Below are 13,557 nucleotides of genomic sequence, written 5' to 3'. Positions count from 1 at the left end.
GCAAGCCAATCAAATTTGTCAGATATCTGGTATTCAACTCAAACTAGATGAAACTGCAGCCTTGTTCCAGTGACAGTATCCTTTATAAAAATCACATTCAACTCACGTGCACATGGTTAAACAAAATGTCACATATTATTACTGGTGCTTATGCAAATTTCTTTAAAATGACTTATTTCCATCATAGCCTGCACCTGTCACTGTAGTATTAGCTCACTGGGAATTACCATGGACGCATTATACACATTATAGTCTCAATTATAGTCTCATACTGCCCCATACAGTCCCTCTATCGAGAAAGACAGAATCTTGTTACTTACAGTGTGGCTGAGAAAAGCATTCAGAGTAATATTCCTGATGCTGTAAAAGGCTGACTTTCTATTCACAGCTGTGCGCTCCCTGCAGCCTTCAACCTCGTCTCACCCGGCCGCCGTCCTCAAACACAATGACATCTCATCTATGTTGAGAGGGCTGTTGTACAATCGAAGTCCCCAAGAGGGGTGTGTGTGTGTGTGGGGGGGGGATGTTGCTAACAAAGTGGCAGTATCTGGCAACCCCTGGTGGCCTTCAGGCGTTTGACAAATACATTTTTTTTTTTGCTAGGAGATAAAAAGTTAATAAACCTTTAAAACCCAACCAATAAACCTTTAAATAACTAGATAGATAGATAGATAGATAGATAGATAGATAGGGCATTGATAAGTAGATAAATAGATAGATAGATAGAAAGATAGATAGAGAGAGAGAGAGAGAGAGATAGATAGATAGGGCAGTGATAGATAGATAGATAGAGAGAGAGAGAGAGAGAGAGAGAGAGAGAGAGAGAGAGAGAGAGAGAGAGAGATAGATAGATAGATAGATAGATAGATAGATAGATAGATAGATAGATAGATAGATAGATAGGGCAGTGATAGATAGATAGATAGATAGATAGATAGATAGATAGATAGATAGGGCATTGATAAGTAGATAAATAGATAGATAGATAGAAAGATAGATAGAGAGAGAGAGAGAGAGAGAGATAGATAGATAGGGCAGTGATAGATAGAGAGAGAGAGAGAGAGAGAGAGAGAGAGAGAGAGAGAGAGAGATAGATAGATAGATAGATAGATAGATAGATAGATAGATAGATAGATAGGGCAGTGATAGATAGATAGATAGATAGATAGATAGGGCAGTGACAGATAGATAGATAGATAGATAGATAGGGCAGTGACAGATAGATAGATAGATAGATAGATAGATAGGGCAGTGATAGATAGATAGATAGATAGATAGATAGATAGATAGATAGGGCAGTGACAGATAGATAGATAGATAGATAGATAGATAGATAGGACAGTGATAAATAGATAGATAGATAGATAGATAGATAGATAGATAGATAGATAGATAGATAGGGCAGCGATAGATAGATAGATAGATAGATAGATAGATCAAAATAAAATTATAAATATATTTAGGCAATACATCCTGCCAAGTTTGAGCAGCGGGTATTTATACATGTAAATGCATGTAGAACATTCAAGTTTTTGTAATATTTTCATTATCATTTTTAATTAGTTTTGTAATACTGACATTAACTTCCTCCATATATTGTATGTGCATGTAGCTCAATGATGAAAAGATGCTTGGTCTTAATATTGGTGGTTTTCAGGCACTTCACTACGGTTTCAATGAGTTGGAAAAGACAACATTTAAAAAAAAAAAAAGAATGACTTCCACCCAGCTGAAAATGTATTTCTTTATTCTGAATCAGTGACAATTGTTTGAAAATTTCACTTGTACTGAACAGTGAATCTGTCTTGGCAATCCGTGACGAAAGCTGCCGTTTTATGGATTATAAAAAGTAAAAATGATCTTTTTTGGAAAATACAAACAACATCATTACCTTATAAACATTCACTTCTGACACCACACTCAGCCAAAAGATACTCAACTGTGGATCGCATTGAATACCTCACTTGTGGATGGAACTCACATTGAATCTTGGGAAACAAACTTATACATCTCAATTCAATGTTCCAGTAGCACTTACCTTCAGAAATCTGCAAGCATGGACTAAAATGTTAAAGGAATAGTTCGCCCAAAAATGAAAATTCTGTCATCATCTCCTCCCCCTCATGCCAGTTGAAACACAGGTGAAGTTTGTCCATATAACACACAGGGAGGCTGCAGCACAACTCCATAGCAGCCTTCTCCAAAACAACTGAAGTCAGTGGGGACCAGTTCTTCAGAGTTCCAAAACAAAATCACACTGTGAATAGACCTATACAAAGACCTATACACCATTATTTGTTGCAAATCAATCAGCTGTAGTTAAGATTTGCACTAAATGATGGTGTAAATATACTGTAGGTCTTTTTGGAACTCTGAAGAACTGGTCCCCACTGACTTTAGTTGTTTTGGAGAAGGCTGCTACCAAGTTGTGCTGGCAACCTCCCTGTGTGTTATATGGACTAACACATTTCACCTGTGTTTCATTTGGCATGAGGGTGAGTAGATGATGACAGAATTTTCATTTTTGGGTGAACTATTCCTTTAAAGGTCAACTCAACTGACAGATTTCCTCATACTGTGCAGAAACTGCATCAAATGTATATCTCAGGTTATATTACCAATATAGATATATATAAAAGAAATGTTGATCATAAATGCAACATAGTGCTTCGTAAAGGCTAAACAATATCAGCATGCAAATTGATTGATATAATGCCCTCATATCCATTCTCAGATACTGTAGTAATCTGACAAATACAGATTTTCAAACAAAAAAAAAAATGATACATCTTGATTTCTACACTTAAAACTATTAAGATAACGCAGACTAAATGTGTTTACTCAACAGTTTCATTTTGTGCTCCTAAATCTGCTTTACTTCCCAAATTTAAATATAAACAATGATGACCTAAAGAAAAGATGGTGCACCTGCTTCATACAAAACAGAATGGGTAACACTACTTGAACAGCATTGTGAGGCATAAGTACATCATAAGCAGCATATAACGGACAGATAGCTGGTGACTTTACTTTAAATTACATGAATTATGACATTTGAAAACATGAATCTGACACAAGTGGAAATGTAGCGATAAAGCCACTCCAGAAAGTACTTTATGCACAATGTGTGTAGAGCTTGTTGTGATTATAAAGATCACAATGCACTTGTAATGTCCTTACAATGTGCTTACAATGCCTATTAAAACCTCAAGTAATGTGAAGAATGCATGGAGCACAGACTGGCATCGACGAATCTGTAACGCCGACGAAACACTACACAATTCCAGCTTAACATTTGATACAAAACCAAAAAGATCGGTGTACTCTTCATATAAAATGAGACAGCTGATGGGTTTGAAATGAATGCGGGTAAATGTTGCTGGGATGTCTGTCAGCCTGTGTTCAGTCATCCTAGTGTTTTCTAAAAGCAGCTGCGAAAAATACATTTTCACAAGCCATTGCAGTTGATCACAAGTTAGTTTCATGCCCTAGTTGTATTTAAAAGAACAATGTTTGAACTAAATCAAAAGTAGTTCACAAAGTCTGTTCAAAAGATTAAAAAAAAAAAAATCTATGTACTATATATACAAGGGCCAAGGCATTTTCTAAATAACAAAAATCCATATTCTGTAACCTGAATTCAAGCATCAAAACATTTTGTGATGCCTATAGTTACAGTATATTACATGAAGAGTACACGGTCATACTGAATTAACACAGTAACTGCTGTATAGGTTCAAGACACAGAAACGGTTTGTCAGTTGGGAAATGTATAGCAAACCAAGTAAATAAAGCAAGTGAAATAGTTAAAGTGTGGGTTAGTTCCATCTTTGTGCAAAATACAAATGTGAAGATCACAGCAGAAAGAAAATCTAATGTTCTGTAAGTAAATTATCTGGTGAATCTGATGAGTCTTACTTATGTATATAATAACTTTGGAACAATACAATTTAGAGCCAAATTTTGGTTCAGTGTTTTTCTGAAATATTATTCTTTTTTACTTTTGAAACAAGTTTTTACTACCGAATTGTGACATTGGTATTTAGCTCAGTGTGATTTTCAGCATAACTTAATTCTTATGTACAACTTTTCTCCAATATATTAAAAACAATAGAGTTACATCTCACCCTACTAAAACCTAAAGGCCTCAGTCTTTTGAATGAATTGGAGAGAAAAGAAGACAGATTTTCATTTTAGCATTTAGCATCTAACCTGGGGGACTAACCTGCATTTCCACCTGTTTGCTGTTGAACCAACTTCATTAAATCTCATAAAATTTCAAGCTGCTACACGATGCATTTTGGCGAGGTAACGAAAAGGGTAGAGGAGTTATTTGAACACAAACTCATCCCCGCCAGATGAATAAAGACCTAACGCAAGAACAAGTCAAATACTGGAAAAATTAAAAAAAAAAAAAAAGAAACAAACACAAAAACAAAAAATTAAATACCATTTTGACCCAGGTCTGTTTACAAGGCAGTTGTCAATATGACATAAGGAATGCTTCTGCTCATTGGATTTGCAATGAAACAGTAAAGATTGTGTGTAACATACTGCTAAAGGGCATCACTTTTTCCTTTACAACACAGATGTACATGCACAGTAACAGCCATTCAAAATATTCCGACTTTAGTTTTCACTCGAAATCCATCCATAGTCAGAGTGACAAAGTAATAAATTATTTGAAATGCACCTTTAACCGCTGCCGTGTTATTTAGAGTCAAAAACGACAAATATGTATAGGCACTGTATCTCACGTCTGGTGGATATTGGATGTATAGATATGAGTCAAATCAGTGAAAATGTTTGTTAAAATGACAAAGCCGGTCAAATTTTGGGTGAAAAACAGGCTAAAAATGACAAATGCATCAGGAAAACATAATCGAAACATCCAAATAATTGCAGCTTTAATCTGCAGTTAACATTGAGAATTTTGATGCTCATTCTGTATGTAAAATCATGTTTCATCAAAGTATTCTATATACAAAGAGTGAGTACTTTTATACATAGCATGTTGTTTGTTCTATATTGTACAATACTTACAATTACAGCATTGATTTGTGGTGTCCTCTGACACCCAAGCACAGGAAAGTCAATAAAATGTAACATGTGACCAGGCATGTAGAAACGATGGTGTAATGCTGGTTTCAAAGTATTTCCTTAGCAGCACAATAACTCAAACAGAATTTAATAGCTGCAGGCAAAGGGATTTTCGAAAAAGGCAGTGAGTTGGATCGTATCGATAAGGAATCATCAAGAGCATTTCCCTTTGTTTTTGGCTTTTTTTTCGTGGAAACACGCGAACACGAAGAGACGGCATCAAGCTGCTCTGTGAGCTGCTCTGAATTCTTAATCACAGTTACAGCGTTGATGTCGGATAAAACACAGGAAATCGCACGTGGTAAAGTGTCCGTGCCTCGCTTTTCACGTGGCAAAAATTCAATAGATCAAAGCATAAAGTGTATGAACTCAAAGAAACACGTCGGTATCTCCCCGCGGCTGGGATGGCTTTCCCGTCCGAGGAGCCTTTCGACGAAGAACTAAAAAGGATGGCGGGTATCCTCTACTTTTCAGTCTTATTGAAGTCACTGCTGCCACTGGAGCCTCCAAATGTTACTGGCCCTGTGTCCAGTCTCCTGGAAAATCCTTGAAATGGCAACCCCAGGTTTGGGTAAAAACTCAAAGATATCTCCAACCGTCTTCAAGTTTCCTCACTGCAGCTTTGGGTAAGGCATCGTCAAGAGACTCTCTGGTAGCCCTACTTCTTGGCCAGTTGGAAAGGATGTTGACCCTTTGAAACATAGATTCATTTTGGTTCAGACACATTAGCAAAAAGTATTCGCATTCCTCATGAATTAAAGGTTAGATATCACCAATCTGTTGATGTTCAATGCATTCCAGGAGTTATTTTGTGATGAAGTGCTGCAATTTTCGTCTACTTCAACTTCAGTTAGTGATTTCCTATGTTTCCCAGAATGACTTTCGCAACCACCTGAGAAGAGACGTGAACTTGTTGCCTTCAATCAAAGGTGGCCATATGGCCATTTAAATATAGCTATCTAGCCAACTACTTGTGAACATTGGCACGTTGCTATGAATGCAACTGCACCCCTTACTCAAAACACAACATGTCTTAAAGTATAAGTTTGGTGATTTTGGACCTATATATAATTTGTCTCTTACATACCTGTAGTACTTGGACCCACAGAGAATATTGACTCCAGTCAGCTGTCAGTTGAAACAGTGAGCTCCATTGCTTCTTGTTGCTAACAATGAGTCCAAACTGTTTGTCTCTCCAAAAAAGCAACCAACCAGTGTTATTTCTATCCACAGCCCAGAAAGCAGCACCACTGCACCATTTCCACTCAGTGCATAGTTTTCTACCAAACTCTACTGTTTACAATCTGTCCTGACAGTCCAAAACTAGATCACTCTGCCAGGAACAACCTTCCACCCCACAGCAGTCTGTGCTGCGGTGGAGAAAAATAGTTCTGTGATTTCCTGATAAGTGTTTGTAATGGCGGAATTGTGTCAGGGTATAACAGCTAATTTTCATTTATGTACTTTGTAACTTTTCTGTTTATTCTAGAGTCCCTTGTGGTGCCTACAAATGGCTTTTTTGGAGATATATGAAAAAACCTCGTTTGGACTGCTAGTTAGCAGCAAGAGGCCTAGCAACAGAGCTCACCGTTTCAACCGACAGCTGACTGTGAATATTCTCTGTGGGTCCTAGTACTACAGGTATAAGAGACAAATTATAAGTAGGTCCAAAATCGGCGACCTTATCCTTTAAGTTGTGACTGCATTCCATTTTGGTCTGTTGAGGCTACAGTAGAGAAATTGATCTCTCTCCTCTTCTACGATGGATTTCTCCCTGTGTGATTGTTGAACATCTCTTGGTGTAAAATGCCAGCTCTAGAAAGAAGCCCTCGCTCTTTCTGAGGAACTGACACCAAAACCTGACGTTTACCGTTTACCGGTTTTAGATATCTGAACATTTTTTCTGCTATCAAACTCCATTGTAGCTGCTGGAAATATCTGGACATGACGTCATGTCATCTACGTTATCCACAGAAATAAGAAAAATACACCGCCGAATAACATAATGGTATTTTGTCATTAATGCAAGTATAGGCTACATCACCAATCGCTGTAGGCTATTCAACAGTGTTAAAGTGTTTTTGGGTGGATTTTTCCTTTAAATTTAAATAGCGTAAATATTGTTAATATTTAACAATTTTGTATTTTGATCCTTTTTATCTAGCCTCTCAACCACGAATATTGTATGGACAACCCATAACAGCTCAAAACAACTCACCTCAGGCAGTTCATTCGATTCATGCGGTGAGGCACACAAAACAATTCACCTTCAAATCATAGACAGGTTAGCAGTTCATGACAGACGATTAACAAACAAATATTAGGATTAGTTTCACACATGGAGGTGTGGTAATGTAATCATTACTGGAGCATGTCTGTAATTTTAATCTCGCTGAGTAAAACTAAAACTACAGACGAAAACTAGCTATTAAACAAAATAAACTGAAATAAAAATAAAAAACTAGACCCTGTGAAAAAATGAAAACTGAACTACAACCATCCTGTCTACTTGTAAAGCTAACTAAAATAAAATAAACATAGGTGAAATGTTTTTAGTTTTTTTTTCAGGAAAAAAAAGATAATTCATTTTGAGTGGAGAATTTTGGCTATTCTGAATGCTAATTGAAAGATTAACGTAAATAAATTTGTAAAATCATTTATGGTTTATTGTTTGTATTACACAATAACTGTTGCAAATACATACAAAAGACCTGTTCTGAACGTGTATCATTAAACCTTCAGAAACAGCAAAAATACTAAACCTAGAACTGAAACTAAATAAAACTAATGTAAAACTACCAAAACCACACCAAGCTGAAATTGAATTTTTTTGAAAATGGAGTAGACTCTCCTATCTCTGTAATTTACAGAGACTGATCACAGAGATCTTTTATCCATTAACATTAGTGTTTACAATTATTTTATGTATGTTGTCCTGAAGACTAATCCCATCCGAATAGGGTTTTAAATAGCTATATTTTGAATTTTGAAGATGTCAACACCGCTCTTCAGTTTCAATTCGTCACATCCTAGGTGGGGATTTCCTGCCAGTGACCAAACCTGACACCAGAATTTCATTTTGTTCATTCTAGATAACTCTTGCCTAGTACAGCTTTAAATAGCTATATCACACTTATTACTGATTACTGTATAGTGTTTCTATCTTTATTCAGCAATCGGGGGGCTCCAATCACTGGGAAATATGAAAGAATGCAATCCATTGCATGGCGTTGTTGCTTAACCAAAATATATTTAAGCCAATAATGGTATAGATAGTCTGTATGATATAAGCATACAAAACAAGAAACATTTACAGCAGCTGGAATTCAGACAGGAAATGTCCCTGAATCAAAATGACTCCATTCCCCTAATGTCATAAAGTATAAATCAATATTTTCAATACAAAACAATCCTTAGAAATGTATGTTTAATTCTGATTGTCATTTTGAACACAGTCAACATTTTGCACAAAACATGTCTGGACATATGTCACATCCTTGCGTATTTGTGCCAAATGTGACTAAGGCAAAAGTTAATGCGGTGCTCAACAGCAACGGGACATGATGAATATTTTATTGATGGCAAGGATCCGACAATCTCTTGTGGCAATAACAAAATCCAGGCAGAGCAAAACACAAACAAAGCTTTTTTTCTACGAGCAGCATAGAAATGGATCAAGCTCCACTCCGGTCCCTCCTCATCCATTTCTTCAACACTGATTCACTTTGTAACACAGTTAATGAGGTTAGCTTAATGAGCACAGCTACTCCATACAAAAAGGCTTGTGAATTAGAATTTCTGGTGCTTGATAAAAAAAAAAAAAAAAGATCTTCATTGTCCAAGCAGGTTACAGCTTTCTTCATATCAATAGAAATGGATGAGGCGATGTGGCTGTTGCAGCAGCATGCCTTAGGGTGAGCAGCAATATTTCCATCCAACAAAATGTTTTACGGGTTGTATACTGTGCCACAGATTAGAAGACAAACAAACAAACAATCTACACACTATAGTTAAAGAGAGCCTGATAGTCAAAAGCAGGAGGTGGCTGCCCTTAACAGTTGGCAAAACTATTTACAATTAACTTGGAACAAATTGAGACCAGAAGGATTATACTTGACAAGAAGCTAAAACGTAAGAGATGTTGGTTTCTGGCTGTACAACGAAATGCGCATTTCTCAGTTGCTTTCATGCCTTGTCTTCAAAGCTTCAAATGGTTAGGCGATCTCGGTTGAAACCCTCCTCCCCATGATACGAATGTTCAGTTTAGAGATGTTAACAGCAAAGGGTGATTGTCCGGAATGCTTTATTCCCTCGTGAAAAAATGAAAACCAAGCCAAAGAGACTGAATTTAAGGCTGTCCCCTCATGACTGATTAATCAACAAAGTATTTCCTGGAGAATTAGAAGCCCATCACAGCCATATGCACAAATATATTGGTAAATATATCTACACTACACTGCACATTTTAGAGTGGCCTTTTATTGTGACGAGCCCAAGGCACACCTGTGCAATAATCATGCTGTTTAATCAGAATCTTGATATGCCACACCTGTCAGGTGGATGGATTAACTTGGCAAAGGAGAAGTGCTCACTAACACGGATTTAAACAAATTTGTGAACAAAATTTGAGAGAAATAAGCCTTTTGTGTGCATAGAAAAAGTCTTAGATCTTTTATTTCAACTCATGAAAAATGGGAGCAAAAACAAAAGTGTTGCGTTTATATTTTTGTTCGGTATATGTACAAATCTTTTTTCTTCTTTTCAACTTATCAGGCTGATATTGAGCTTTCAAAAAATATATTTTTTTAGTGTTCCATGATGGTCTATTCTGTTTCAGAGACTTTTCCACCCTGAGAATAATCAAATAGATTGCTTTAATTCATTTATTTATTTATTTTGGCATAAAAAGGTTAGAACTTGAATATTGGCACAAACTAATGGCTATTGGCAGTTTCAGTCAAAAAATATCGGTATCAGTATTGTCAAATTCTATTTATTTTTATTTTTTTTATTAACAGTATTAACAGTCTAAAAAATATTTTCATCTGGTGACAGCCTTAAATATAATAAAATCTTTGAGGCTTGTATGTATAGAAGATGTTTATCGGTACTGTATGAGCACATGACCAAAATTGAAAGTGCAGACTTTAACCAGTGCTTTCTGTCACTGTTAATGTGTAACACCAATACTTGCAGCTCTTGTGCATGTTTTTTTTTCTTTTTTCTTTTTTTTTTTTGTAAAACATCTTATCGCAAAGAGGAGAGTTCAACTAAGAATTTCAAAAGGCTAACACTTCATCTTTCCAGCCCCACAAATCAGTGCAGCATGGTCTTTTACAACAGAACAAAACAACATGGTACAATAAGTTAATAGGCAATATCCACTTCACATTATGCACAAATATCATGCATATGTAGCCACATTATAATTTTTCCTTATTCAACCATATTAAAATAATGCATAGATATAAAAATCCAATACATAAACATTATCATAAGTATTAAAAAATAAACAATCTGTACAAAAATCTTGCCATATCTTTTTTTTAGGATTTTCTATGTTTTTTTTTTTTTCCAAGTATAACAGAGCAGGTAGAAAGTAAAAAAATAAATATTCTATGTACAATCACACATGCCATTCCAAAGTTATCGTCACTGCAAAGAGAAAGCAAAAGGCAAAATACAAAATGTTAGTTCAGGCAATGTCCTCGGTGAAGTTAGCATTGGTGTCCTACCACAATGATGAGCAGCTAAAACACAACGTCAAACTCTCAAACTCACTTTATTCCAACATCCTGGTACAGGTAAGCCGTCGTCACCCTGGAGCAAGAAAGACAACATGTGAGGAAGAGAGACACTGTATGCTGCAGACAATAACTATATAATCATGCAAGCATAAAGCAAATTACAACGCATACAACAGCAGTTTCCAAAGCCACAGAAAAAAAACTATTTCAGTCTAGATTAGTATTCTCCTTACCGTAATATTTTTAACTAAGAATTACAAACTTTGAGACATTAGTACTTAGGGATGGGACGAAATACCGAAATTCAATATATCGTGATACAAAAATGTGACAATACGTATCGTGGGGCAGGAAAATTAATTGCGATATTCGCTACATTTTATTCTGCTGTAGTAATCACAAATCACATGGCTGGCCCATCGCAATTTCACAAACTCTCCGTCCAAATTAAAATTGTTTACATTCTAGCAAGCCAATGCCATTGCTAGAAAGACATAATTCTGCACAGTCGTTCTTTGTTGTCACTGAACTTTTATTTATTACATCGTATCATGGTTGTATTGAATCGTGAACCCAATATCACGTATCAAATCATATCATGAGATAAACATAGCGTCCCATCCCTATTAGCACTGCATAATTACGTAAACAAATGAGACCATCACCGAAAGACTGGCAGCTTCTTCCGGCCTCAACACTGCATTTTACATCGGCTCGGTCTCAAAACCAAGAAAGCTTCCTATTTAATTATTCTGGATGTTGGGGAAGTTTTGTTCTTCACTGATGTTGCAAGGTGTTATGGGATTTCCCACTCTGCCCAAGGAACTGCTTCCTTCAAAATCAGGAAGGAAGCTTCGTATTTGTCCTGACTGAATGACAGTACTACAACTTGAAAATTTCGACTTCCTGCCTGGAAATGCTACCTAATGGTGGACAGAAGTCCCCGCTTTGACAAAAAGTTTTCCAAAACATGACTATAAAAAAAACATCTAATATTTTCAATTCATTTCGGTCTGTTGATTCAGTTTAGTATATTCAATTGTCTCTGTAATGCCGCTGAAATTACTTTTAGCGGAGTAGTTTAGCTAGCGGTAATGTTACTACTGCAGCAGAGCCTATTCAAGGCTTAGTTTGTTGGTGATAAATTAACTGGGTGCGCAGTATCCAATGTATATATAAAAATGACATGGCTTATATTTCAGAGCCAACAAGTACACAAAGCTAGCCAGCATTTATTTATTTTTTTTATCATTTCTTTTCATCTGTTTTGAAAAAATCAATTTCATACTGGCTGTGTGTAATGTTAACTGCAGTCACATGACACTGCCTAGGAAGGCTTTCTCAGACAATTTATTTCTCTGTTAACTACAGTCAAAAAAGGTACTTTATTAGGAAGGTTCCTAGTTAGATATCAAGGACATAGGAAGCTACCTTCCGAATCAAACAGATTTGGCGGGAAATCTGTTGGATTGCTTTACAGCACAAAACAATGTGCAGTGTGGGGGAAGCAACAGGGTTTATGGGACATTTGGTCTTAATTTTGATAAACACTAACAATACCACTGGTGTGATGGTCTCATTTGTTTACGGTAATTATACCAAAGTATCACAATTCATTTGACAATGATATATTGATGTTTAAAAATGATACATGTAGAACCTTAAAAACTGAACAGAGCTACTTTGTTAATCTCTTTCTCTTTACCAGCTTTATGAACCATGCTCATGCTACAATACCAAAATCAAACCTTTTCTATAAACTAGCCAATAAATATGAAAATGAATTGTGATGTAATGATGCTATCCAGGCTAATGTGAAGGCTCTGGCTTGCTTTGTCCAAAAGAATCTACTGGACCTTTGACAACTTGTGGTATTCTCTTGCCTCAAGAAGGAAGAAAAAGGTTGGAAGATTGGTGCTCCATGCAAGAGATATCAGAGGAAACAAGGATTATCTAGTAAGGCTCTTAGTGCGATTTAAAAATATTTGTTTAGACTGGGATAAATCTTTACATTGGGATTTTTTGGTTATGTTATTGGTGATATTAGGTCACATCCATACAGCAGCATGCAAAGTTAATGTAGAGAGGTATAGCAATATATAGTAATGATTCAAATTGTAAGTTATGATCAGAAGTTGTGAGGTTGTGTTAAATGCATGTTAATCTCAAATGATTAAACAACATTTTTTAGTGTAGAAATACAGAGTCACAAATTTTATAGAGAGAAAATCTGGGCTTATTACTGGGTGGGACAAACCAATGATTAACTACAGTGAGTACATTTTAACTTCCATGCAAACACACACGTCTCTGTAACCCTACAGTGCAACGTTTGAGAGGGTGTAGTTAGGGGTGTGGTTAGGGACAGCTAAAGGCATGCTGGGAAACGGGGAAGGGAGAGAGAGCACCATACCACAGGGCAAGGGGCATCCAGCCCGTCCAGGCCTGGCAAGCCCGGTTCACCTTTCTCCCCCTTAAAGCCTCGGAAACCCTGTTTGTGAAATCAACCATTTAAACATCTGTGCTTTGCGCCTCTTGGGCAGCAGAGGAGTGTTCAACCTCCGCTGCTTGTTGGCAGGAGGATCTGCAGATTGTCCGCTGGCAGATTGGACGCAGGTTGGCCTAAACATGCAGGCAACCTGGGACTGACAGGAACTGGGCGCACTGAGCTGAGATGGCAAGGTTTATAAAGCATTGAGGTCTAGATGAT

The 13,557-nt window shown here is 36.6% G+C and overlaps 1 protein-coding gene across 1 annotated transcript in view; it reads right to left on the bottom strand.

Annotated features, from left to right (window-relative positions):
• Positions 1-5,758: 5,758 nt before the first annotated feature.
• Positions 5,759-13,557, bottom strand: part of LOC139662685 (collagen alpha-1(XIII) chain-like) — a gene marked incomplete at its 5' end in the record, with an annotated part of 87,887 nt that continues 80,088 nt past the window's right edge. Inside the window, 3 exons of the mRNA XM_071541406.1 lie at positions 5,759-5,791; positions 10,882-10,920; positions 13,261-13,338. Coding sequence (XP_071397507.1) covers positions 5,759-5,791; positions 10,882-10,920; positions 13,261-13,338 — 150 coding nt within the window. The remainder of the gene's footprint in view (positions 5,792-10,881; positions 10,921-13,260; positions 13,339-13,557) is intronic.

The sequence above is a fragment of the Centroberyx affinis genome, unplaced genomic scaffold, assembly GCF_046629955.1.
Source record: "Centroberyx affinis isolate AG114_WGS23_722 - 3 ecotype Tasmania unplaced genomic scaffold, CSIRO-AGI_Caff_v1 ptg003862l_1, whole genome shotgun sequence".
Lineage (NCBI taxonomy): Eukaryota > Metazoa > Chordata > Actinopteri > Beryciformes > Berycidae > Centroberyx > Centroberyx affinis.
Note: the sequence above shows the minus strand (reverse complement) of the source record. Positions and strands in the feature narration are given on the sequence as shown.